Source organism: Sorex fumeus, unplaced genomic scaffold (assembly GCF_029834395.1).
Source record: "Sorex fumeus unplaced genomic scaffold, SorFum_2.1 ptg000051l, whole genome shotgun sequence".
Classification (NCBI taxonomy): domain Eukaryota; kingdom Metazoa; phylum Chordata; class Mammalia; order Eulipotyphla; family Soricidae; genus Sorex; species Sorex fumeus.
In genome coordinates this window covers 16,202,879-16,225,615 of record NW_026606108.1, presented here as the reverse complement: position 1 = coordinate 16,225,615, position 22,737 = coordinate 16,202,879, and the positions used below count along the sequence as shown (strand labels likewise).

Below are 22,737 nucleotides of genomic sequence, written 5' to 3'. Positions count from 1 at the left end.
TTTGTTTTTCACTTTTTTAGTTAAAAGGAAAAAAGGTTAGAATCTCCTTATTTTTCAGTGTTGGTAACTACTTCCAGTACTTGAAAAGATGCTAGGTTTGCTAAATAGGGCATACTTTGGAATGCAAATACATTATGGTTGGCCAAACAGGCACACAGAATGGTCTCTATTGGTGTTTCTCCAAGTGGACAACCCCTCCCACCCCCACCTCCAGGGATGCTGGAACAATGGGCGGAAGGCATAGTAGCCTCCCATGTAATTGGGGGACAAAAACTTTCTGTTTTTTTGCTTAAGGAAGGTAGATTTCCAAGGGAACAGCTGAGTGATTTTTTTTTTCTGAAAAGGGGAGGTAGGACAAATAAATTTGGGAACCTCTGCTCTAGATGCTATATATCTGCTTAGTAGAAGGAAAGTGTTTCCCTTAAAGAGGAACAAACAAAAATCAGCTTTCTCAGCTGTCCACTTGCTTTGGAATGAACTCCAGTTTCTTGATTGCAAAGTACCCACCATAAATGATTTGCAGAGATCTCTGGACAATGGAGCTGAGGGTGCATGTTCGTGTTTGAAAGCAGCCTGGCAAAGGGGCTCAAGTATACCTTGAGGGAATATGCACAGAGGGAAACAGAGGGAGGTTCCTTAAGTAAAATACAGCCTTGAGATGGCCACATTGGGGAAGATTGGAAGCAGAGCCTCTTTCTCTTACAATCATCTTCAAGGCCATTTCGTAGCAGTGACTAAAATTGGCTTACAAAACAAAAATGATAATAGTAATAGTAATGGTAATGATAATAAGCATTCTTTGTACTTTGCAGGGTGAAGTAGAGAAATAAAGTCTCCCCGCTGAACTACTATGAGGTCAGAAGCCTTGCTGCTCTATTTCACACTGCTACACTGTGCTGGGGCTGGCTTCCCAGAAGATTCTGAGCCAATCAGTATTTCGCATGGCAACTGTAAGTACATACACGCTCCCTCCTGCGCTCCCTCTGCGGCCCTTTGGCCTGCCTCCATCAGCAGCTCCGAAACATTACACTGTTAATGCAATAGGAACTTAAGTCCGTTTAGCATGTGCAGATGGCAGGGGTGGATGGGATAAAAAGGGTCATGCAGATACCCATGGGCATGAGCATTGTAAACTGCCCATTCCTCCATTCATCCATTGCTCTTTTTCTACTGGAGGTTTCATGTTGTTTGCTTCAATTATGAGATGATCATATCTGAATCCAGCTTGGAGATGATACTAACCTTACTTTGGTAGTGCCCCGATTGCCCACTTTCTTACGCGATTTCTGTCCAAACAATGGTCCAAGATAGGAAGGCGAAATATGAAGTCTGTTTGGAGTACTTCTGAGACAAGCATTTAGATGTACAAGTTCTATCACTGTGACACTGGTAGAATGTTTCTGAATTCACAGGGTTCCTATCTTTACTGTGCTAATTCTCTTTGAGGTTCCACTTCACTATCAAGAGTAGCAGAAGTAGGGCTGAAGCAATAGTACAGCAGGCAGGGCATTTGCCTTGCACATGGCTGACCAAGGTTCAATTCCTAGCATCCCATATGGTCCCCCCAGCACCGCCAGGATTCATTCCTGAGTACAAAGCCAGGAGTATCCCCTGTCATCACCGGGTGTGACCCAAAAAGCAAAAAAAAAAAAAAAAGTAGCAGAAATAGAAAGCAAGGTGGTTAAGAAATCCATTAACTCCTGGAAAGAGGAAAGTCCTACCTGAGTATTGACTGGAACTGCCAAAGTACTACTTTCCCCACCTTGTTCTCTCAAAATTCAAAACATTTCATCATGGTAAAGATAAAAGAGATAATTTCCCCACACATACCCCTCCAATATTTGTTTTCCTCGGTAACTAACAAGTAAGCAGCATATGAACCATACAAAAGGTGTTTAACTGCTATGATCCTCATGAGTGCCATCAGTGTCCAGCAGAAGGTGGATTGATGTTTTGAGATGGGAAAGAGCTAACTTTTTCCTGAGAGTAAGGAGGCATGCATACAACCATGAAAGAATGGAAGTCATGGCAAGAGGAAAGCCTAAACTGGGGAGTTCAAGACCATCACTCTTGAAATCAGAGAACCTTGGGAGCTCCAGGGATGGGGCCTTAGGTAGCATTACTGCTTTCTGCTGAGATGGGTGTCTGCCCTGTTTGTAACAACAGATAGCCCAAATGTGCTGCTAAAAACCATACTTCAGTAGGCACTCAAGCCCTTGCTAGCAGGGAGATGTGAATTCTTTAAGCAAGCTCCTGGATGAGTGGGTAAACGAAATATTTGCTCCAAACAGAGGAGCAGAGAGCACAGATAGAGGCCATGCCAAGGATGACTATGAAACACTGGGATTCTCACATGAGATCCCCATATTGAAGGATCTTGGAGACCACAGGGCTGCACAGTGTAAAGGTCTGAGCCTAAATATGTGAATGATTTTTCAAGTCCTTATTTACTCACCCTGAAAAATAACTGCCTTTTAAAAGGGATTCATCTTCCTTCCTTGGCTTCTTTGGAAGATTGCCAGACCTCTAAAACCGAGAGGTTGAAAGACAGATTTTTTTTTTTGAGCCATAGGTATTTCCAAAGGTCAGATAGTCAGATATTATTACAAATTGCTCCATCTCAGCCTAACAGAACTGTGGGAAAGAAGAGATATTGCTCATCAACTGCCCAGGTCAGGGAAAATTCCAGATTGACTGACTGGCTACACTCCATTTGACCCTGTCCTGGCCCAGCCCCCCACTTCTGGAAGATTAGCCAATGGTTCAACTCAAGAGTGAACTTCCCACAGTTCCTAGAATGCCAACCACCCTCGCGGGGCTGCCTTCAATAGTGGATTATTCTAACTGGACGCCTGTGGAGACTGTATTTTTCTTCTGGCTCCAGGATGAGGGCCTTCGCCTGCAAACCACATTGCCTTTGTGGAGATTGATGGAAAGGCTGCTTTGAAATAGTTTTGTCCCGAGACAAGATCTTTGGCAGACTGCCTCTTGGGCTTAGCACTCTAAAAAGATGAAAAGAGAGCTGTGGAAGAAAGGAGCACCTTCATGGAATGGGGTTCCTTTGCAAGTTTAACCCCTGAAGGAAGGACAAGTCAGAAAGGGGGACACTCAGAAATCTAAGTACCGACTTATTCTCTTCTGGAAATGCAACCATAACTCGATTGTCCCATGGGAGCCTGTTTCCACCCTAGCATTGGCTGAAATGACAGGCTTTGTGGGTGCGGTGCATGGTGGCATGGTTGATCTGACTTAAATCCGCTTTTGTTCTGTGCTCTGACCCCTCCTCTCCCTGCTCTGTCAATTCTTGGCTTCCTTCCCCCGCCCCCTCTTGCCCCATCTCCGCTTTTCACAGATACAAAACAGTATCCGGTGTTTGTGGGCCACAAGCCAGGACGGAACACCACACAGAGGCACCGACTGGACATCCAGATGATTATGATCATGAACCGAACCCTCTACATTGCTGCTAGGTGAGTGGCCTCTTCCTCCAGGCTGCGCTTGAAAAGGGGTTCCAGGACTCTCCCCGGCCTCTCTTCCTGGGAGTCACTCAAAAGAATGAGACAGTCCCAGACAGAACGGGATTCCCTTAAAGCCTGCTTTTTTGTGGCAAATGACAATTCTTTCACCATTTTCCCTGCATGTTTGAGTGGATGGAGTTGGGAATAATTACATAGCTTGTAGTGTAAGTTCACATAATTCTCTGTTTATCTTTTTTTCTTCTTTTTGGGTCACACCCAGCGATGCACAGGGGTTACTCCTGGCTCTGCATTCAGGAGTTACTCCTGGTGGTGCTCAGGGGACCATATGGAATGCTGGGAATCGAACCTGGGTCGGCCGCGTGCAAGGCAAATGCCCTACCTGCTGTGCTATTGCTTGAGCCCCAATTCTCTGTTTATCTTGAAAGTATATGCAGATATTTACTGAGCAGCCAGCTCCTTGGTTCCTGTTCCTGAAATGAACCTGAATGTATGAATGTGCAGTGTGTGTGTGTGTGTGTGTGTGTGTGTGTGTGTGTGTGTGTGTATTAAACCTGTTTAAAGTTGGCAGTAAATATAGAGTATCATTATTGTAAGATAATCTATTTTAAAGGGTTTGGGTGGGAGGGCTCCATAGCAATGTTGGGGAACCCAGCCCTTCCTGGGGAAACTTTTCTGGTGGAGTAGGCTTAATGGCTCAGTGCAGGGCCTGGAGATTGGGTGCTAATGGGACCAACATACTTTGAGGCTTCTAGACCCTCCGATGCCTCTAATGGAATTGAACCCTGAGCCTCCTGCATGCCAGGCAAGTACTCTATTCCTCTCTGCCATATGCCCAGACTGGGGAGGGTTTTTCTGTTTTGTTTTTTTAATTGGGATCTAGTAAGAAAATACTCCATCAGCAGTAAAATGCCATTTAGAGAAGCCATGTCTTCCAGCCAAATGGCATGGGAAAAATTCTGCCTACAAGGGAGTCATAGAATTTCAGCTCTTGCTTTTGGTCTACCCTTAACTTCCCTGGACCACGACTTCACTGACTGTGTCTTCTGTCAAATGAGAGACTGAATTAGAGTATCTTAATGAAGTCATTGGTAGTTCTAATAGTTCTTTCCTGGAATGATTATAAATGAGTAGCTGCAAGGGGCATTATTCTGGCTAGTGTGATTGATCACATTGGAAAGAAATCGAGGTGATATTTGTGATGCTTGCTTGTAAGCATAGGTAAAGAAAAGACAAAAATAACAGTGCTTGACTCCTTCCTTCCTTCTTTCCTTCTTTCCGTTGTCCCTCCCTCCCTCCCTCCCTCCCTCCCTCCCTCCCTCCCTCCCTATAAGGGATTGAACCCTGGGCTTCCTACATGAAAGATATGTGTGGTACCACTCCATCCTGGATTTCGTCCAAGCACTTCAATGGACTGAAATGACAGTCTATGCAATATAAAGTAAAAGAAAAAACAAAAACCAAAAATCCACACATTGGCTCGGTCGAAACATCCTACAATTTCCCTATGCAAGTGCATCCTAGGGAGCAATGCCAAATCATTTTCAGCATTCTTTACTTCACAGATACTTAACAGTGCATATTAGTTATGTGTGCTCTAAAATTGCAAGTAAATTGTAATTTCCTGATGGGTTTTAATGCATTGGATCCTGGAGTAGAAAAAAAATCATAGAGAAGGAAGCAAGATATTATAAGTGATTTTGATATAGAAGCTCCTACCCTTTGTCTGATAGAAGGAATCCAAGGTATAGAGATGTGAAAATGCCAGGTGAACGTGAGAGAGATAGGATTTGAACCAGGGTGGCCTTGCTCTAGAATCCAGGCCCTTATCCCCTCTCTTATGCAGCGTCCTACACAGGAGATGAATTACCATTTGTCCTGTAATCACCTCCTCACATTCAGCACCCAAGAACACAGGCAGTGTAGACAGTCATTAAAAAGTACTAACAGTAACCAAAGAGATAATATAGTGGGTCAGTCACTTGCCTTGCATGAAGCCATTTGGGGTTTGATCCCCAACATCCCATATGTTCCCTGAAGCCTTTCCAAGAGTGATCCCTGAGCAGAGCCAGAAGTAACCCCTCCACACTGTTCGGTGTGTCTCCAAAACAAAAGCACCCAATAGTATCCCCACTCATCCGCCCTCTGGTTGAAGATCACCTCCTTCTTTTTTCATGTCTAGGTTCTGGAAGGTTTTATCAGTAATCAGTTATATAAAGGGCAATCACCGCAAATTATTAAACACTGGCTCATGTGAAACAGATTGATTCGGGAATCTTCTATAAATTGTTCACTTTGGAATTGAGTTCCTGGAAGACTATCAGAGCGATAATTCTTACATAGCCTGAGCCGCAAGTGAGGGCCACACCTGAATTAAGACCAAGGTGCTATGCAAGCCGAGAAGTGACCATCATTCCGGCTCTTTAAAAAACAAGATGAAGGAAGGAGAAAGGAAAGGAGGGAGGGATCAGTCATTATTCATCTGTTGGAAGCCCTCAAACAGCCTGGTCTTTCAGGGAAGGTCTAGTTCAACACCCAAAAGGGACTTGTTTTTCAGTCTCCACTAGCGACTCCCCTTCACCACCACACTCTTGGAAACACTCCTAAAGGAGTTCTGGGGCCACACCATATTTACAGTCTCTCCCCTCCTTTTGATGCCACATTTCCTAACATTGCCCTGAGAGATCCAGGTTCCTAGGCAGCCAGTAACAGGATTTAAAGTTAAATCCTTTCCCCAGGCACAAGCCATGGCAACACAATTCATTGGTGCTCACGGGAGGCGGGGAGAGGAAGTCTTGGGATTAGGTCAGTTTGTGTCCAAATAACTTAATTCATGAAGAGCAGCATATGAATCCTGGGGTGCACACATGGGTGGGTGGGAATAACCCCAACCCAGGCCTGTGGTTTAGTATAAAGATCTGTTTCTGTTTGCTGGGCAAGGCAATCTCTTAGATGCTGAGAAAGATTGCCATTGTTCGAAAGAAGCTTTCATTCATGGGCTTGCTTTTAAAAGTCTCCAGTTCTTGTAGATAATTAGTGTCAGCTTTCGGAAGCCAAGTCCCTTCCAGCACCCCAGGACTGAGTGAGGCTAGAACCCTTTTCAGTTTAGCTTTATTATCCATTTGTAGCACTCTCTCTGTCTCTCTCTGTGTCTATCTCTCTCTCTCTCTCTCCCTCTCTCTCTCTTTCTCTCATTGCTGTTTAATATCCAATCTGTTAATTAACATAAATAGGCCATGCCAGAAGGGGGCAATCCCAGAGCATTCTGAAGAATTGCCAATGCATATTAATCAGCTGTTAATTTACAATACAGATCGTCCAGCCCCTACTTGTTATTTTGAGGAGAAGAAGCAGGGTGAGGAAAACCAGAGAGTATCTCATACCCAATACTAAAGTAATAGGCAATCCCATTCCAATAATGAGCCTGAGCTCGACCCACAGCACCACCAATAAAGTCAAACAAGTAATAAACAAATGCAATAAAACTGCCTTGAAATTAAAGGGCAGGGTGAGTCTGGCACCCGCTGCAAGTTGGAAAAACTTCCCAGTTCAGCTGCTGCCTACACACACACACACACACACACACACACACACACACACAGGCGCGTGCGCGCTCCTACACATTTTTCAGAAGTCAGGCAAGGGAATTTTATAAGCCAAACCCCTGCTACCTCCTTTCATTTTCACGAGATAATCTGTTTTTATTTTTATTTCTCTGTTATACTTTCTCTAAAAGCGGCAGCATACAGATTTATAAAGAACCGGAGGGGAAAATAGAATTGAATCCTGGCAGCAGACAATTCCTTTCTTTCTTTCCCTTTTCCTTTCTCCCCCCTCCACCACCTTTCTTTTTAAGTAATGGGGTGGGGAGGGGGCGCGGGTGTTGAAGTCTACATGGAGCCTTGAGTTCTTGGTTTAAAGCTGTGGGTAATTTTCCAGCCCCAGGACTTCCTGCATTTTAGAAAAAGTCAATGTTATTTCAAGGGAAAATGAGCTGTTTTGCTTTCCCTTTCTAGCCCCTGTCTCCCCAGTTGAGTGTAGTTCTTTTCTTTCTTCTGAATTCCAGACAAAAACGCCCTTGTACTTGCTCACACAGAAGGGATGTTTAAATATAGCTCCACACCTGAGCTGCTGATTCTGTTTCTTCCCTTCCAAAAGGAGATTGGCAGCCAATTGTAAGCGCCAACCAAACTCGCAGTAAAACGGGTGTGCACTAAGCAAAAAAGTGTAAACTTGACTTTTTAGACCCTTTATTGACCATCATTGCATGTAGAAAACAGTGACTGCTGGAAATAATTTTACCTTAATTGTCTTCCATCTTGTCAATCAAATCATCAAAGTGTATGCTACAAATACATCTTTCACTGTGTGCGGAGGGTATGAGTGGAGAGAGAGAAAGAGAGAGAGAGAGAGAGAGAGAGAGATTCATTTTTTTGGCAGTACCATACCTCTATCCCCCCAGCCCCCATGAACAAATGTGACATGTGGAGTAACAAGTGTATGGGATATAGATTTGAAGATTCTAGAAAGGCGGTTAAACCCACCTGCATAACTTTTAGAATCCTCTCACCTAGGCTGCATAGATGCAGGTATTAGGATTTAAGAATGGGCACAGTTCCCAGGAAAGTTCTCCCTCAGAGCACAATCAGTGCGTTAGGGGCTTAAGCTGTCCCACTTTCTTGCACATGGACACTTTGTGTTTTAACGTCATAGAAATGCGTGGAGCTGCTGCCAATGAGATACCTTTCCCTTCAGGAGAAAATGGACTTTCTTGACTCTGGTGCTTGACACTGTATTGTTCATTCTTTGTTTACAGGGACCATATTTATACTGTTGATATAGACACATCACACACAGAAGAAATTTATTGTAGCAAAGTAAGTCGTTTTAAGATCATCTTTTTGAAATGTAGAACCTTAAGAATAATTCTTGAAGAGAAAATGTATTTTAAATGCATTGATTGAAGTGGTGCGGCTGATAATAATTGGGAACATTTTATGATTTCTGATTTGGGTGTCAATTGGGATTTAATTCACACTCAGAAACAGCATGCGCTTTATATTTTAGTCATTACATTCATGTGCATGAATACTTCAGAGTTTGGAGTGATTCTTAAATTCCTTTAGTGAAACAGTGACAGGTTTGTTCAGAAAAACATCCATTTTCACAAGTAAAACTTAGTTGTGTTTTACATGTGTTTAACATGTAAAACAATTGTTTCAGCATCACAGGACCATGTCTTAAATCTGATTTGACTGTAGCGCTTAAGGAATTTGCTCATTATCCATTTCAGACAGACGTAAAATATAACCTAAACTTCTCTCATTATCCACATGGAGGCATTTTAGTTAATAAAATCTGCCATAGAAGTAGACAATGCCTTCCAGGCCATGAATTTACATGGAGTGTAACCTGAATTAAATCGTTGTCCATCTAAAGTGAATGGCCCCTTTATATTTAAGAAAATGACTTCCATATTTAAAGGAAAAAGGCCTGCTTTATGAAATTTGATTTATCAACTAAAATGAAAAGCCAAGGTCATATGTTTGATCTAAATAAGCATAATTTACCAGTTCATTTAGGTATTTTATATGAAATTTCCACACTGCTGTTTATTCTTTCTTTCTCCTTTATCTTGATCTCAAAGAGAAATAGATTATTTTGTGGTTTAATGAATAGATAGTTCAAAATTAAATGAACATTTCTATCTCTGATCTTTTGTTGCGGTGGTGAATTAATCATGGAGAAAGGGTGTGGAAAGCTTTCAATAAATATATGTTCAGCTCCCAGCTTCCCCAAGGGAACTCTTACTTCTCCAATCAAATGCAACAACCTCTGGGCTCTAATTGATTTCTTTCTTGATCCCCGCAGAAACTGACATGGAAATCTAGACAGGCTGATGTAGACACGTGCAGAATGAAGGGAAAACATAAGGTAGGCAATTTTCATTTCTCCAGCAGCTGCCACTTTGGGTTAAGTTTTTGACCGTTATCTCCAGCTGTAAACCATGATGCAGAATGGATCATGCTAAGGCCCCTTTCCCCCTGTAATTGCTTTTTCCATCAACTTATTGAAGGCCTTAATTTGCAAACATAGTTTGCCTTTAATGTGATGAAACATTACGACAGCTGCAAGGGCTGTGCTGGGAACGACCTAGGGGCCCTGGGGATTATGGACATAAAGCAGGCTGCCCCAGGACTGAGTGCAGCCCTGAGCCCTTCGGGGAGTCCGCCAAAGAGTTTGGGAAGAACTACCACAGGCGCAGGGGTCTGTGGCCTTTGCTACAGACTCATGGAACACCGTAAAGGCATGCTACTGCTGAGAGCCTTGCCCATCGAGGGACCTCAGAGCATCTGGCAGTCATGTTAATAGGATGGGGACTTGGCACTTTGAGGCTTGCCTTCCTTTTGTACATCAACACAGTCCTTCCATCTGCAGTCATGTTTTTACTTATTATTGCAAAAGCAATTGTTCTTGCCGATATCCTCTTTTATTTAACATCCGAAGGAGCTGGTACTTTGGGGAGGGGGAGGTGTTAGAGGTTACACCCAGTGGGGCTCTGAGACTATTTCTGGCATTGTGCGCAAGGCCGTGCTCAGGGGAACGTGCAGCTCCTGGATCCAGCCCAGACCTCTGGCATTCAAAGCTTGTTCCAGAGGCCAATGCTCTCTCTCCCTCTGAGCTGTCCCCCTAGCTGGGCACTTTGAATGGGGAGACTCCCGAGCCACAGTGTTACTGTCATCAGATGCTGGATGTGGAGACAAGAGTGGGATGGATAGACAGGAAACATAATAGTCGGATTATTTTTCAGGACGAGTGTCACAACTTTATCAAAGTTCTTCTAAAGAAAAATGAGGAGACCCTGTTTGTCTGTGGAACTAATGCCTTCAACCCTTCCTGCAGGAACTATAAGGTAAATGCTGTTTAGCCGGCCAGGACTAAGTACTAGGAAGTATTTTGCAATTTCTTGTGATTGTACCTGCAGTAAACCAAGAGTTGTAATTCCACACCACCGGGGTTTCTCTCATGTGTTCAGTTTAATGTTGCACCACATGCGTGAGTTTGAGCAGGCTTCCATGCTTCCTGTTTGCTCCGGATTGATTGACAGATCTTTAAAGAACTTTTCCCCAGCAGTGTTCATTTCCTTCTGTAAGACCCTATTCTTGATTGTTCAGCACACCAGCACGCATAGCCCACAGACCCTGTGGATGCCCCTCTCTTTTCCTTTCTTCCTCCTATACCCCACCTCCCATCATTTCCTCTCTGAACACAGAAACACATTGAGATTGTGAGTAAGACCTCATTTCAAAGGACTCTCAAAAGTGTGCCAGGGAAAACTTCAGGGGTCCCAAAGAGGGAAGGATTTTAAGAAATGCACTGCATTACACTATCCTCCCATCGATTTGCTCGAGTGGGCCCAATAACGTCTCCATTGTGAGACTTGTTGTTACTGTGTTTGGCATATCGAATACATCATGGGTAGCTTGCCAGGCCTTGCCGTGCAGGTGAGATACTCTCGGTAGCTTGCCGAGTTCTCTGAGGGGGTGGAGGGATCGAACCCGGGTTGGCCGGGTTGGCGGTATGCAAGGCAACGACCCTACCCGCTGTGCTATCGCTCCAGCCCAAATTTAAGAACAGCACTGAATTCTATTTAGGGCTCAACTTAACTGTTGCCTTCCTTACCTTGACCTTGAAGTCAGCAGACAAAGGTCATGCTCATAGGTAGCATCTGCTGAGTGCTAATGTAGAGGGTTGTGTAGAAGTGTTGCCACAGAAGCCAGACTGGGGGCGGAGATGTTAGTGGGCCCCCTGCCAGGTGTAGAAGCAGAGATGTCTAGCCCACTGTTAGCACTCTGTGTCCTTTCTTGCATAGACTTATTGATTGACCAGGTTTTTATTGAGTATCCCCCGTGACCAAGCGTCAAGGTTATAAAGTCACAGGAGGGCTTTTTCCATGGGACAGCTGTCCCGTGTGGCCCAGCCCAGGACAGAGCTTTATGGAAGCGTAACAGGAAAGTCCTCAGCCTCAGATAGGGAGTTGGGGAATTTGTCCAAAAATGAGGGAAGTGATCTCTCAGGCCCCTCCCAATAACCCTCCTCCATCCTGAAAAGACTCACTAGTGACTGAATATTCCAAACCCAACAGGGGCTGGGTTCATTTTTGTGTGGTCCATCATGGATGACCTGATGCCCTGCCAAGCCAACGTCAGTCAAATGGAATGAGAAGGGTGTGCCAGGCAGCATGAACAGTATGAACAAAGGCCCAAAGGAAGAATCTGAGGGACTTCTTCGGGTTCTAAAGTGCTGGGCTGTACAGTGACAGAGTGGTCAGAAAGAGAGACTAGAGAGGTAGGTGGCCCCAGAGGTGAGGGATAAGAAGAGTTCAGGAAATATATAAGTAAACCAAAACAGGGGGATGGAGTCATGTTGCTTAGTGGCACCTAGAATATGAGGCAACAGGACATATGTCAACTGCTGGGAGAGCTCTTGAGGGAGCAGAGGACTGGGGTGACCGCCCATTCAGAAGGGAACAACTGGAAGCAGTGGAGTAGGGATGGGAGGCTGAGAAGAAGGGGTTCAGGGGTGAGGAAGGTGGCTCTGGATGGCAGTGCCTAGGGGCTGTGGAGAGGCAGCTCACTGGAGATGCAGGGGAGAGCTGGGGAGAGAGATGCAGGTTTCATCAGCATATGCTAGAGATTGGCAAGTGAAGGAGAAGCTACTGGGCTGATGTCAGACAACCAGCAGGCCTTTGCTTTGCAAGTTTTAAAAAACCCTCAGCTGGGTGGGTGCACTGGAGATGAGAGAATTATGTACACGGGAAACCATCATTAACAAAACTGTCATTCATAGTACCTCCATCAAGAAGTTGAAAGAAGTTATATATATGTAATTTATTTTAAAATAATAATACAAGGTTCTCTGCCTTAGCATTATCACAGACGATTCAGATTCATCTTCCACTTGCTGGGTAGCAAGGGGCACCAGACAAGCTAGACACCTCAAAGTTTAAACATCAAGATAAATGATATTTCAATGCGGGCTGGAATGCGTTAGGGTTTGGGCACACACCCAGTGATGCTCAAGGGCTAATCCTGGCTCTGTGCTCAGAAGACACCCCTTGGAGTGTTCAGGGGACCATATGTAGTGACAGGAATCAGATCTGATCAGCTGCATGCAAGGCCTTAGAACACTCATTAACTATCTCTCATACCCATGAATGTGATCATTTAAAAAGAATCAAAATGCCTAGTAGGAAAAAAGACACTTTTAAAAAATCAAAATTTTAAATAAAGGTCGAATCCATTCAGCGTCTCACAGAGGCAGTCAGACCAATCCAAATCAGGGTTCATGCCAGCCAAGGGCAGCATAAGGCTGAAATTTCACCTTTTACGCTGCCATTTAATATTCTATCCCTGCCTGTCACTGTATAGGATTCATTATGATTAATGCTTGTAACAAATCACAAGGAATTCCTTAGCTGCAAAACAGTCTTTGACAAACCATGGCAGGTTTTCCTGGTGCTATGATTCACAGTAAGCTCATTCCTCCTGAATGTGTTCCAGCCTCTGGACGCCTCCCCTGCTGCTGTACCTTCACCTCGTGCTTGTTCCGCTGAGACCTGAGCCGGCAGTGTGGGTCTCTGAGAAGCCACTGTCAGGCTTTTGTTTCCCTGCAGTAATCTTCTTTATGCCTAGAGTCCTGTGCAAAGTGGTGCTAACCCCCAACACAGCTCAGAAAAGTGTTCTTGAGACTTGAGCACAGCGAGAATTGGTTAAGAACATGGACACAACATATTTAGCTCCAGGGACAATGGACAGCCCCTCTCTTTAGTGCTTTTTATCAGTAGATCAGGACTGAAAGTTCTGAGCAAAAACAAGGACCTGTCTTCCACTGAAAATTTCAGCTCTCTGAGGACAAGAGGCATCGAGCTGATTAGATTGGCGGAAGCAGTACGGGCTGGCAGCTTTTCACTCTCTGGCTCTCTGCACCATGTCCTGACTGATACCATTTTTCTAACATACGGAAACTGAACGAGTTAGAAAGATTAGAGCCCTGGGTGAGCTTACCAGGGGGAGAATTTGGTAGGCTTCCTGCTTGAAATCTGAAATAACAGCCCATGTCTTTTCCCTCCTGCTCTCGAAACCCACTTGGACTTCAGCAAAAGTCAGACTGGTTCTTAATGTAATTATCTGTACTCTGGGCTGATTAAATTTCCCCCGGGCTGCGGTCAAGTCTGAGATTAATTTGAGGATTAATTTTTTGTGGAAATAAGATTCCACCATGCCACTGCTTAAACTGCTTGTTCCCCACGCCTTTTCTAAACTCACAAATCCATGCTCCTTGCTAAGATGGTGATAGGTGAAAAAAATAGCTCAGGCCATTTTATTAGGAGGAACATTTGGGAAAGATGCATTCTTCTGTCTCTAGCTTCTCCACCGGCAGGATTTGGGCTAAGTGGCGTCTCCAGCACATCACTGTGTCCTCAGCATCATTTCTGAATGCTTTCCAGACACCTCCACCCCTATGTAAAAAGTCCTCCATGATTAACAGGAAGCTCCATAAAGGTAAAAAGGTAAAGGCCCTCCCGTTGATCGTCGATTTGCTCGAGCGGGCCCAGTAACGTCTCCATTGGAGACTTTGTTGTTACTGTGTCTGGCATATCGAATACTCTCGGTAGCTTGCCGGGCTCTCCGAGAGGGGCGGAGGAATCGAACTCGGGTCGGCCATGCTGACCACTTGTAAGGCGAACGCCCTACCCGCTGTGCTATCGCTCCAGCCCCAACAGGAAGGAAGCTCCATACTGGGATAAAATACTAGGAAAAGAGTTTCATCAAAAAATGTGCTGGGAGTAAGTGCATGATGGCTTGAAAAGATCTCTCACTTGAACATCATTCCCCTTTTTAAAAAAGTATTTTTGGAGGGTCTTTCAAGCAGCACTCAGAAGACCTGGAGGGTCCCCACCTCTGACTTTTAGCCACTCGGGTCTGCAATTCAGTGCAGGAGCCCAAGGATGTGATGCTGCTCAGGGCCATGGGTGCTGGGGATCTGAACCACTCAGATGTACTATCTCCTGGCCCCCTGAAAAGTATATATAGTATACTACAGTGCACATCTGACCCGGGTTCAATCCCTGGTACCACATTTGGTACCCTGAGCATGTTAGGAGTGATCAGTGAGCACAAGAGCCATGAGTAATCCCTGAGCACAGCCACTGTGGCCCAAACACCCAAGCGCACGCACGCACACACACACACACAATTTAAGCACAGTTGCTTTCTATGATTCTCAAAGTACAGTTTCAGCACACAGGCTGGTTTTCAAAGAAGCCTCCTGAAATTGCTTGCAGTCAGAAAAGGCATGTCATTTCCCTGGAACGGTTCTGGGAATTTAGGGTAAAAGGTACCATTGACTGGACCATACTAAAAGAACCTCTTTCCCAGGCAGCAACTACAGCTGTGGATTTAAGGCTGACTCAGTGCCCAGGGCCTTCCCAGGGATCCTTCCTCTCTCCCACTACTTGCAGTTTTCAGAACTGTAGTCAAAGCATGCAACCTCAAGGTGATAAAGAAAATGCCTTTAATCTGTGAAGATTGGGCCACAGAGGGTTATAAAAAGATTCATGAAGTAGTGATAAGTGTATGGATGCAGGGATGCTGAGATTTTTGTATGCTAGGAAGTGGCCAGGGTATAAGGGAGGAGACACGTGGTAAAGACGGTCCATCCCGCACTTAGAACCACTAACAGATTCTCATAACTGCTGCTGATTTAGGCCACCTGACTCAGACACTAGAATAATACTGTTCCCTTGGACATAGGCTTGATTTTTTTTCTATCAATATTATAATGAAAGGACATCAGAACAAACAATGTACTTAGAGGACCTGCAGTATTATATTCACCAAAATGGGCAAACCTTTGACTCACCAATCGGAATTCATTTCCTGATCACATCACTGTAGGTCAGTGAGAGAAGTTGTGGTCTGTGCGGTTATTCAGGGCTATCTTGCTCATACTTCTGTCAGAGTCCGCAGAGAATGTGGAAAGAGCTAGAATGGGGTGGGGTTGGGTGGGGGGAGAATCCTGGAAATATTTCTGAGATAAGACCTAGAGGTGCTGCCTAGTTTTAGGCTCACATTCCAATTGGCTGGAGTAGAATCACATGATCACATCGGGCTGCAAGAGATCATGGGAAGTATCAATTTGTCTGACATGGACTAATGAGGACCTGGAATTTGGTTAACAGTGACCAGTTTCCCACACCTGAAAATGCCTGGGGGCCAGACAAGTAACTTGCAGAAGTCAAACAAGCACAATCTAGATACATCCTATGTGTGGAAGGGCCTTGGAACTGGAGACATCATGCTTGTTTGAATAAAATGGCAGCTACAGCCATTTTTCTGGGTTGCGGGTTGCTGCCACTTGGCTAAGATCTGACTGACTTTATTACTTGTTTGGAAGAAGCAAGAAATCATATTTCTATGTGCCACCTGCTTGTCTTCCTCTTTTCTAATTGAGTTCAATTTCTAACCTTCCTTCCTCCTCCTTTTTGTTTTTTGCGTGCTCTCTTGTTTTTCTTTTCATTTCTTTCCTTCTCTGTATTTTTTTAATGAACTAAGATGGCTACACAAACCCTGTCAGATAGATAGGAGCCTATCACAGACAGAAACAAGCCTGCACTGAACACTGGTAGGTGGGAATCAAATGGCAACTTCTGAGCACTCTTTCCTCATCTACACATTCTTGCTGCTGAGATGTGCTTCCCACTTAAAAAGTTCTTCTTAGCCGTTCTTGTACCCATGTACCTATGCTGATGCCACACTGTTCTGCCAACTCATTTAAGGAGAAATTCCAGCGCCTTCTATTGGGATTTAACCCACAAAGACAGGCCTCCTCTGGCAAAACAAAACCGAAAACTGAGGTCATGGTCTGTAGGGTTTATGACTCAATAGATAATTCAGAAGGGAATGGAGGAGGAATGGGAGTAATTTTTCCCCATGATTGCCTCAGAAATTCCTTTTCCAAGGAGAAGACACTGATGTTTCAGTCATTCCAGAAGGATAATAGAATCTGTTTAACTGCGATGCTTAAGAGCCAAAATGCTGAATTTCAGACACTCCAAACTCCTTTGTCAAGTGACTTAATCTCTCTAACCCTAGTTTTCTCATCTGACACCAAGCGGTATATCTCACCTGGTATTTAGGGATTATTTGCTCCAAGAGAATGAATTATTGAGTACCTGAAGTGCCTTATGATGATTAGGTGCTATGACTACTTTTGGTTGTTGTCATCTCTAATGAAGCCCTATTATTTCATTTAGATGGATACTTTGGAACCTTTGGGGGACGAATTTAGTGGAATGGCCAGATGCCCTTATGATGCCAAACATGCCAACGTTGCACTATTTGCAGGTAAACAGCCTGATTTCTTCTTGTTGCGTTTGCTTTTGCATATTCAGCCTGTCGCTGTGAATCTGCTCTAGAGGATTCACAGTGTCACAGTTATACGTGGATTCTCTGGTGAATACGGTAATTAAGAATGTCTTTTCCATTTGAAGTTAGTATGGAAATTGTATTTTTGCTTCTTAAAACAAGTCTTTTCCACACTTCCCCATTCTTGGACATCTTCAGAAAGGTAGCAGCTTTGCACTGAACCTGTGACATATCATTGAGGGCATGTTTGGGCTTAAATAATAGAATTTCCCAGTTCAAGCCGCAGATGTGTATTTATTATTTGAGCTGGGGCAGATTTGGGGTTGGTTTGATCCAACAACTCAATAATATCATCCAGGACGACTGTCCTTTTCATTTCTGTGCTCTCTTTGATTTCTTTCTCTCAGAGAGACTAGCTGCACTCTGTCACAGGATAACTGCCAACCCCAATTAGGGCTACATATCTGTCCACATACAGAAGGAAGAAGAAAATGAAGCTTCTGGAAGTTTTTCTCCCAGAGCAGTAAGGCCACATATCCACATACAACTCCAATATTGTTGATGTGTTTAGGTACTATGCCTGTTTCAGATTGAAAGACTGTAATGGTTGAGGAGATAATACTGTTTATCCCTGGTTGAGGCACAAATTTCCCATCCTCACACCTTCCTTCCACTGCAAAGGCTCTAATATAGCAACAAATAAGTCATCATTTTCAGTTTGCAATTTTTGAATATAAGAGAAAGAGAGAGTGTGTTTTAATGAGGAATTTAGGAATTCACTGCCAGCTGCGTATATGCAGGTGGGTGTAGGGAGAAGTATTTGTATAATTGTGATTGCTGCAGCATGCAATAAAGCAGTTAGCTACAATTTCCATCATAACAGTTGGGGGGTTGCAGGAGTTCTCTTCTATAGCTCGATGCAGACAAGGCTTTGATTATGAAATCACAGGGACTTTCTGAACCACACCCTGAGTCGTGAACCTAAATTTGCAGCCACAGATTGTAAAGAGAGCCTGAACCACATTAAGTAGGAAAGTTCCTTGGTTCTCCCAGAAGTGAGAGTGTAGTTAGCACCGGGAAACATTGTCATAAGAAACAAGGAGTCTTGTAAACCTGTTTGTCAGCATGAGCAGGCACAAGCCTGAGTGTATTTTTAAGTGCAAAACCCACAACAGCACTTTGCTGATGCTTGGACCTGCTCTGGTTGGGAACATGAATGATGTAGTCTGTGACAGGGAGTTTCAATTTAAGCATAAAAGGACTTGTAGTAGAATGGGGTCAAAAGCAGGAAGGGACAGCAGCCTGGAGAAAGGCAATAGAGACAATACTGTGAGACTGCCTACCCCTCCCTCCGCCAGAAGGTGTATTTGAGTCATTTTCCACTGTAATACTTAAATTCTCATCAATGTTCATCCCTTAGTAGTAAAAGATCCTTGTTATAGGGCTATCCTATTAGCAAGGGGGGGTGCTTTTTTATATATAGAAACTCTGGTAAAATACTTAATGTTGAATATAAAAGAAAAATACCAGAACAGTTAAGAGGCACACACACACAGAAATAGACACGCACACAGACAGACACACACATGCACACACACGTACACACACACACCCTCTCTCACTCCTCTCTCCCTAGATACACTTTTAGGATATCTGTATGACCTGGGTCTGTGGTTCTAGTAATAGAAAAAGTGCAGTTTTTATTTTTGTAGATATGCGTATCAGTAGAAAGATTTACCACCTTTATTTTTGTTCTTTAAATCTAATCAAAATTCTCAGTACTTGATATATCACTGCTAATAATCCAACATCCAGATAGCTCTAACTGGAATCAGAGTAAATTGAAGTTCTTTCTAAAACTTAAAGTAGACACCAGGAACTTCCTTAAGTGTGTTGGCCTAAACTTTATTTAAGACATTTTAAACGTATCCCACAGTGAAAGAGTTTAGCAAGTACGTAAACCATCTTGATATATATAGAATTAAAGAGGATAAGTTATTGTTAAAAATTAACTAAGAAATTTTCTTTAAAATGTAAGTATTGTTTCTGTATGAAGAATAGGCAAATCCAGAGAAAGGTCTGACAGTGATGAAATCTTTGGTCCTCACCCTCTTTTGCCTTGGCTGTATGTTACTGCATGTTTCCCCCCAAAGCACAAATTCTCAGAGAAAGCCCAGTTTGAATATCACCTCGCCTTTTTCCCTTTTTTCCTTTGCTTTGGCATTTGTTATATCAGTGTTTGTAGGATTTTGCTTTAGAAATATCAAATCAAATATCTCTTGATTATACTAGATTGGCAGGGTGTGGGGATCCTTGTGCCTCTCAGGCTGTCTAACAATTGCATCAGCACTTTCCCACTAAGGGATCCTCCCTTTCTTCATTTCCCCTCACCATCTCAGGCTGAGGACCCCCTTTACTACCACACTCATGCATACAATCTCTGGTGCTCCCTTCGGCTTTGACCCTTTTCTGGCTTGCCCTGGATACAGTTTATCAGGGGAGATGGTAGGAGCCATGTACAAGGTGCTTTGGCCTTGAGATGCTGTGAAGGTCCATCTAATCAAGTGAAGCAAATGACGTTTTTCATTTGCCCTGTTGCTGAGCTGTTGCTGCTGCTACCGCAGCATCAAAATTGCCGTGCAATTTGAAAAATGAAAAATGTTTCATCTCTCATGATCCCAATTCAGAATGGTGAGGAACGCCGGCCAACTATTTTCCCAGCCATGACTGGATACATCCCAGCTGTCCTATCTTATTTGCCTGCAGTGTGATAGCAATCTGAGGGGTGCTGCTCCTACTCCCCCATGTCTGAGCTTGCATCTCACCGCCTTCACCTATGTTCTTTCTTTTCTTAGATGGAAAACTTTACTCGGCCACGGTGACTGACTTCCTTGCTATCGATGCAGTCATTTATCGGAGTCTTGGAGACAGCCCAACCCTACGAACTGTCAAGCATGATTCAAAATGGTTGAAAGGTGAACAATTAAAAGAGAAGTTAGTTTTTATTTCGGGGGTGGGGGGGGGAGGTTGTGAGTTGATCTTGAGAAATTTCGACAGACCCGACTATAGCGTCCTTTTAGTTGTGGCTTCTGAATCACAAGAAGTTGGAAAATGGATCTTTGCCTACGCTGATTTATCTACCCTCCCCTTTCCACTTCCCACAAGCTTCCTGAATATTAACAGAGCTACCAATGCCGAACAAAGATTCCCATTCCCCTCCCACCTCCCCTAACACTGATGTTTCAGAGCCCCACATAAATAGAAGTAAATTGTTTTTTCCTGAAAGGAAACAGGGGAGTGCAGGTCATGGGGAAGAGTAAAATAAAAATCTCTTCCCAATCCCCTGTAAATCAGGCTTAATTATGAGATGGATACAGAATCATCTCTGTGCTATGGACATTCCATTGTGGAAAATGAAATGGCAGAGACACACAGAACTCATTTATTCTTCCTTGCTGATTACTACTACTTCTGAATGATCAACCTGTAGGATTGAATGGTTTCTGAAATCACTGATACTTGCTCTTGTGAAGTTCTCAGAAATGCTCGGTGTGAACCAGGTGGCCCCATGCTTTTAATTACTAAGATTAACTGTACTGGACAATTTTGCTTTCCTTTTTTGATTGAATTGCCCCTCCCCCCCACATCCCCCCATATAAAGACTAAATATTCTATATCCTTCAGCAAGTAGCAACTGACTAAAGTTTATTTAACTCAGAGTGACACGTCCCTGACTAAAATACCCATTTGTCCACAGAACCATACTTTGTCCAAGCCGTGGATTATGGAGATTATATTTACTTCTTCTTCAGGGAAATAGCAGTCGAGTACAACACGATGGGAAAGGTAAGAGGACCAAACCTTGGACCAATGTTAGGAAGAAGCTTGAAGAGCATTGGATCAAATGATAATACTATTCTTTGGAGAACTATCTAAAAACTGGCATAAGTAAAACCTGGTACTGCCTCAAAAACCTATGCTTTTGTCAAAGCGTGAACAGATAACTTCAGGAAACTCCTTAAATATTCCTACTGGGAATTTCAGTCACGGATGTTGGGTTGATTTTTACACTGTTTATCCTCCTCCCTCTGCCTCCCCCCACCCCGCCCAGTATCTTGAGGTACTGGTTTCCAACTGTACTGGACAGTTTTGCTTTCCTTTTTTGATTGAATTGCCCCTCCCCCCCACATCCCCCCATATAAAGACTAAATATTCTATATCCTTCAGCAAGCAAGGGTAGGGGTGGGGGAGCAGAGGAGGCATGTTTTTTCCTTTGTATCAGAAGGGAGGATGTTTTTTCCTTTGTTTCAAAGAGCAGCAAAACACTTAGTAAAGGTCCATTTCAACTGCTTTTACAGAGTAAGTGCAAACCAACACATTGGAGAGCGCCAACTCAAGGACAGGATGGCGTGTGCCCCTCTCCTTAGAGGAATCCAAAGTATGAGATTCCAGGCTCAGGGACAGCCAGCAAGGATGGCCAGAACTGGTGCATATAAAATGTGCTTTTGTTGGAGGAAATAAAAAGCTAAGCAGTCTGTATGGAAATTAGTTTAAATGGCTGCGAGCTGGTCCCTTGAAGGATTTATGGCTCGGAATTAAATGCCACTGCCTTATCGTTTAAAACACACTCTTGCAGGGCTGAGTCGGGGGGGACTGATTTCCACCCTCCCTACTGATTCTAGAAAGACAGGATTAAATTAAGTCACCGTGGTTCTCATTCTGTTTTCCAAGAAAGTCGGATTCTACTCTGATAGCCCTTAAAGGTGAAAGCCCACATATATCTCATTTTCCCTGTGTTTTCCACCCCCGGCAGGTCGTTTTCCCACGGGTCGCTCAGGTGTGCAAGAATGACATGGGAGGGTCGCAGCGCGTGCTGGAGAAGCAGTGGACCTCTTTCTTAAAGGCGCGCCTCAACTGCTCCGTGCCTGGAGACTCTCATTTTTATTTCAACATACTTCAGGCGGTCACAGACGTGATTCGTATCAATGGCCGTGATGTTGTTCTGGCAACCTTTTCCACACCTTATAACAGGTAACCAAGGCCTGGCCGGGTTGACCTCATCAGCCGCGTTGGCTCATCAGCTCTTCCCGGCTTCCCTCTCCCAAGGGGAAATCTGCTGCTTGTACGGGATTAGCAACCTCAGGAAAAATTGCCACTCTCTATTCGTAGTGTAGAAGCACTTAATACTCGGTGCTCATCAACAGATTAGCAGTCATCTCTGAGGTATTATTAGATTAGAATTTGGGGCTGAGTAATTAGACAGACTATTACAGTATCTTTAGTGATATGCCCAGTACTAGGGATACTCTTCTTGAGTTCTTTCAAAACACCTGAAGTCATCCTGGGAATGGATCCCTGTTGCCTTCTCTTTACACTGGAGGCACCTGAACTTGGCTGCAGAGCCTCATTCAGGGACTCAGTACACAACAGAGGCTGGGCTTGTACCCCCTTCTCTGAGTCTCCCTCCTCTAACCTGTCTGATTCTAAACATGTCTGTGACTAGACCACAGCAGAGTCTGGGCTGGTACCCCCTTCTCTGAATCTCCCTCCTCTAACCTGTCTGATTCTAAACATGTCTGTGACTAGGCCATTTCTGAAGCAAAATCACTGGAGATTTTATTTTTTAATGCACTACAGAGTGAAAGTTAGAATTGGGATGAGTTGGTCCTGCCTCTTCCCCTGAAGAACCCTGGGTATTATCCAGGACTCAGCTCCTGACCATAATTATGATCAAAAAGGTCCCAGTGAAGAGAAGTTATCAGGCCTTGGAACTGTAAATACTGAGTGTCCCTATTTTTGTGCTTATGTAAGAGAAGACATGGAGCAATTAA

General features: G+C 43.9%; 1 protein-coding gene across 3 annotated transcripts in view; it reads left to right on the top strand.

Moving 5' to 3' along the window:
* Window positions 1–22,737, top strand: part of SEMA6A (semaphorin 6A) — a 130,603-nt gene that overhangs the window by 65,598 nt on the left and 42,268 nt on the right. For all 3 annotated transcript variants that reach the window (XM_056124343.1, XM_056124342.1, XM_056124344.1), the window contains exons 2-10: window positions 813–950; window positions 3,353–3,470; window positions 8,293–8,353; window positions 9,348–9,410; window positions 10,288–10,389; window positions 16,795–16,885; window positions 19,762–19,881; window positions 20,664–20,752; window positions 21,720–21,937. In XM_056124343.1, coding sequence (XP_055980318.1) covers window positions 851–950; window positions 3,353–3,470; window positions 8,293–8,353; window positions 9,348–9,410; window positions 10,288–10,389; window positions 16,795–16,885; window positions 19,762–19,881; window positions 20,664–20,752; window positions 21,720–21,937 — 962 coding nt within the window. In that variant the 5' untranslated portion in view covers window positions 813–850. The remainder of the gene's footprint in view (window positions 1–812; window positions 951–3,352; window positions 3,471–8,292; window positions 8,354–9,347; window positions 9,411–10,287; window positions 10,390–16,794; window positions 16,886–19,761; window positions 19,882–20,663; window positions 20,753–21,719; window positions 21,938–22,737) is intronic.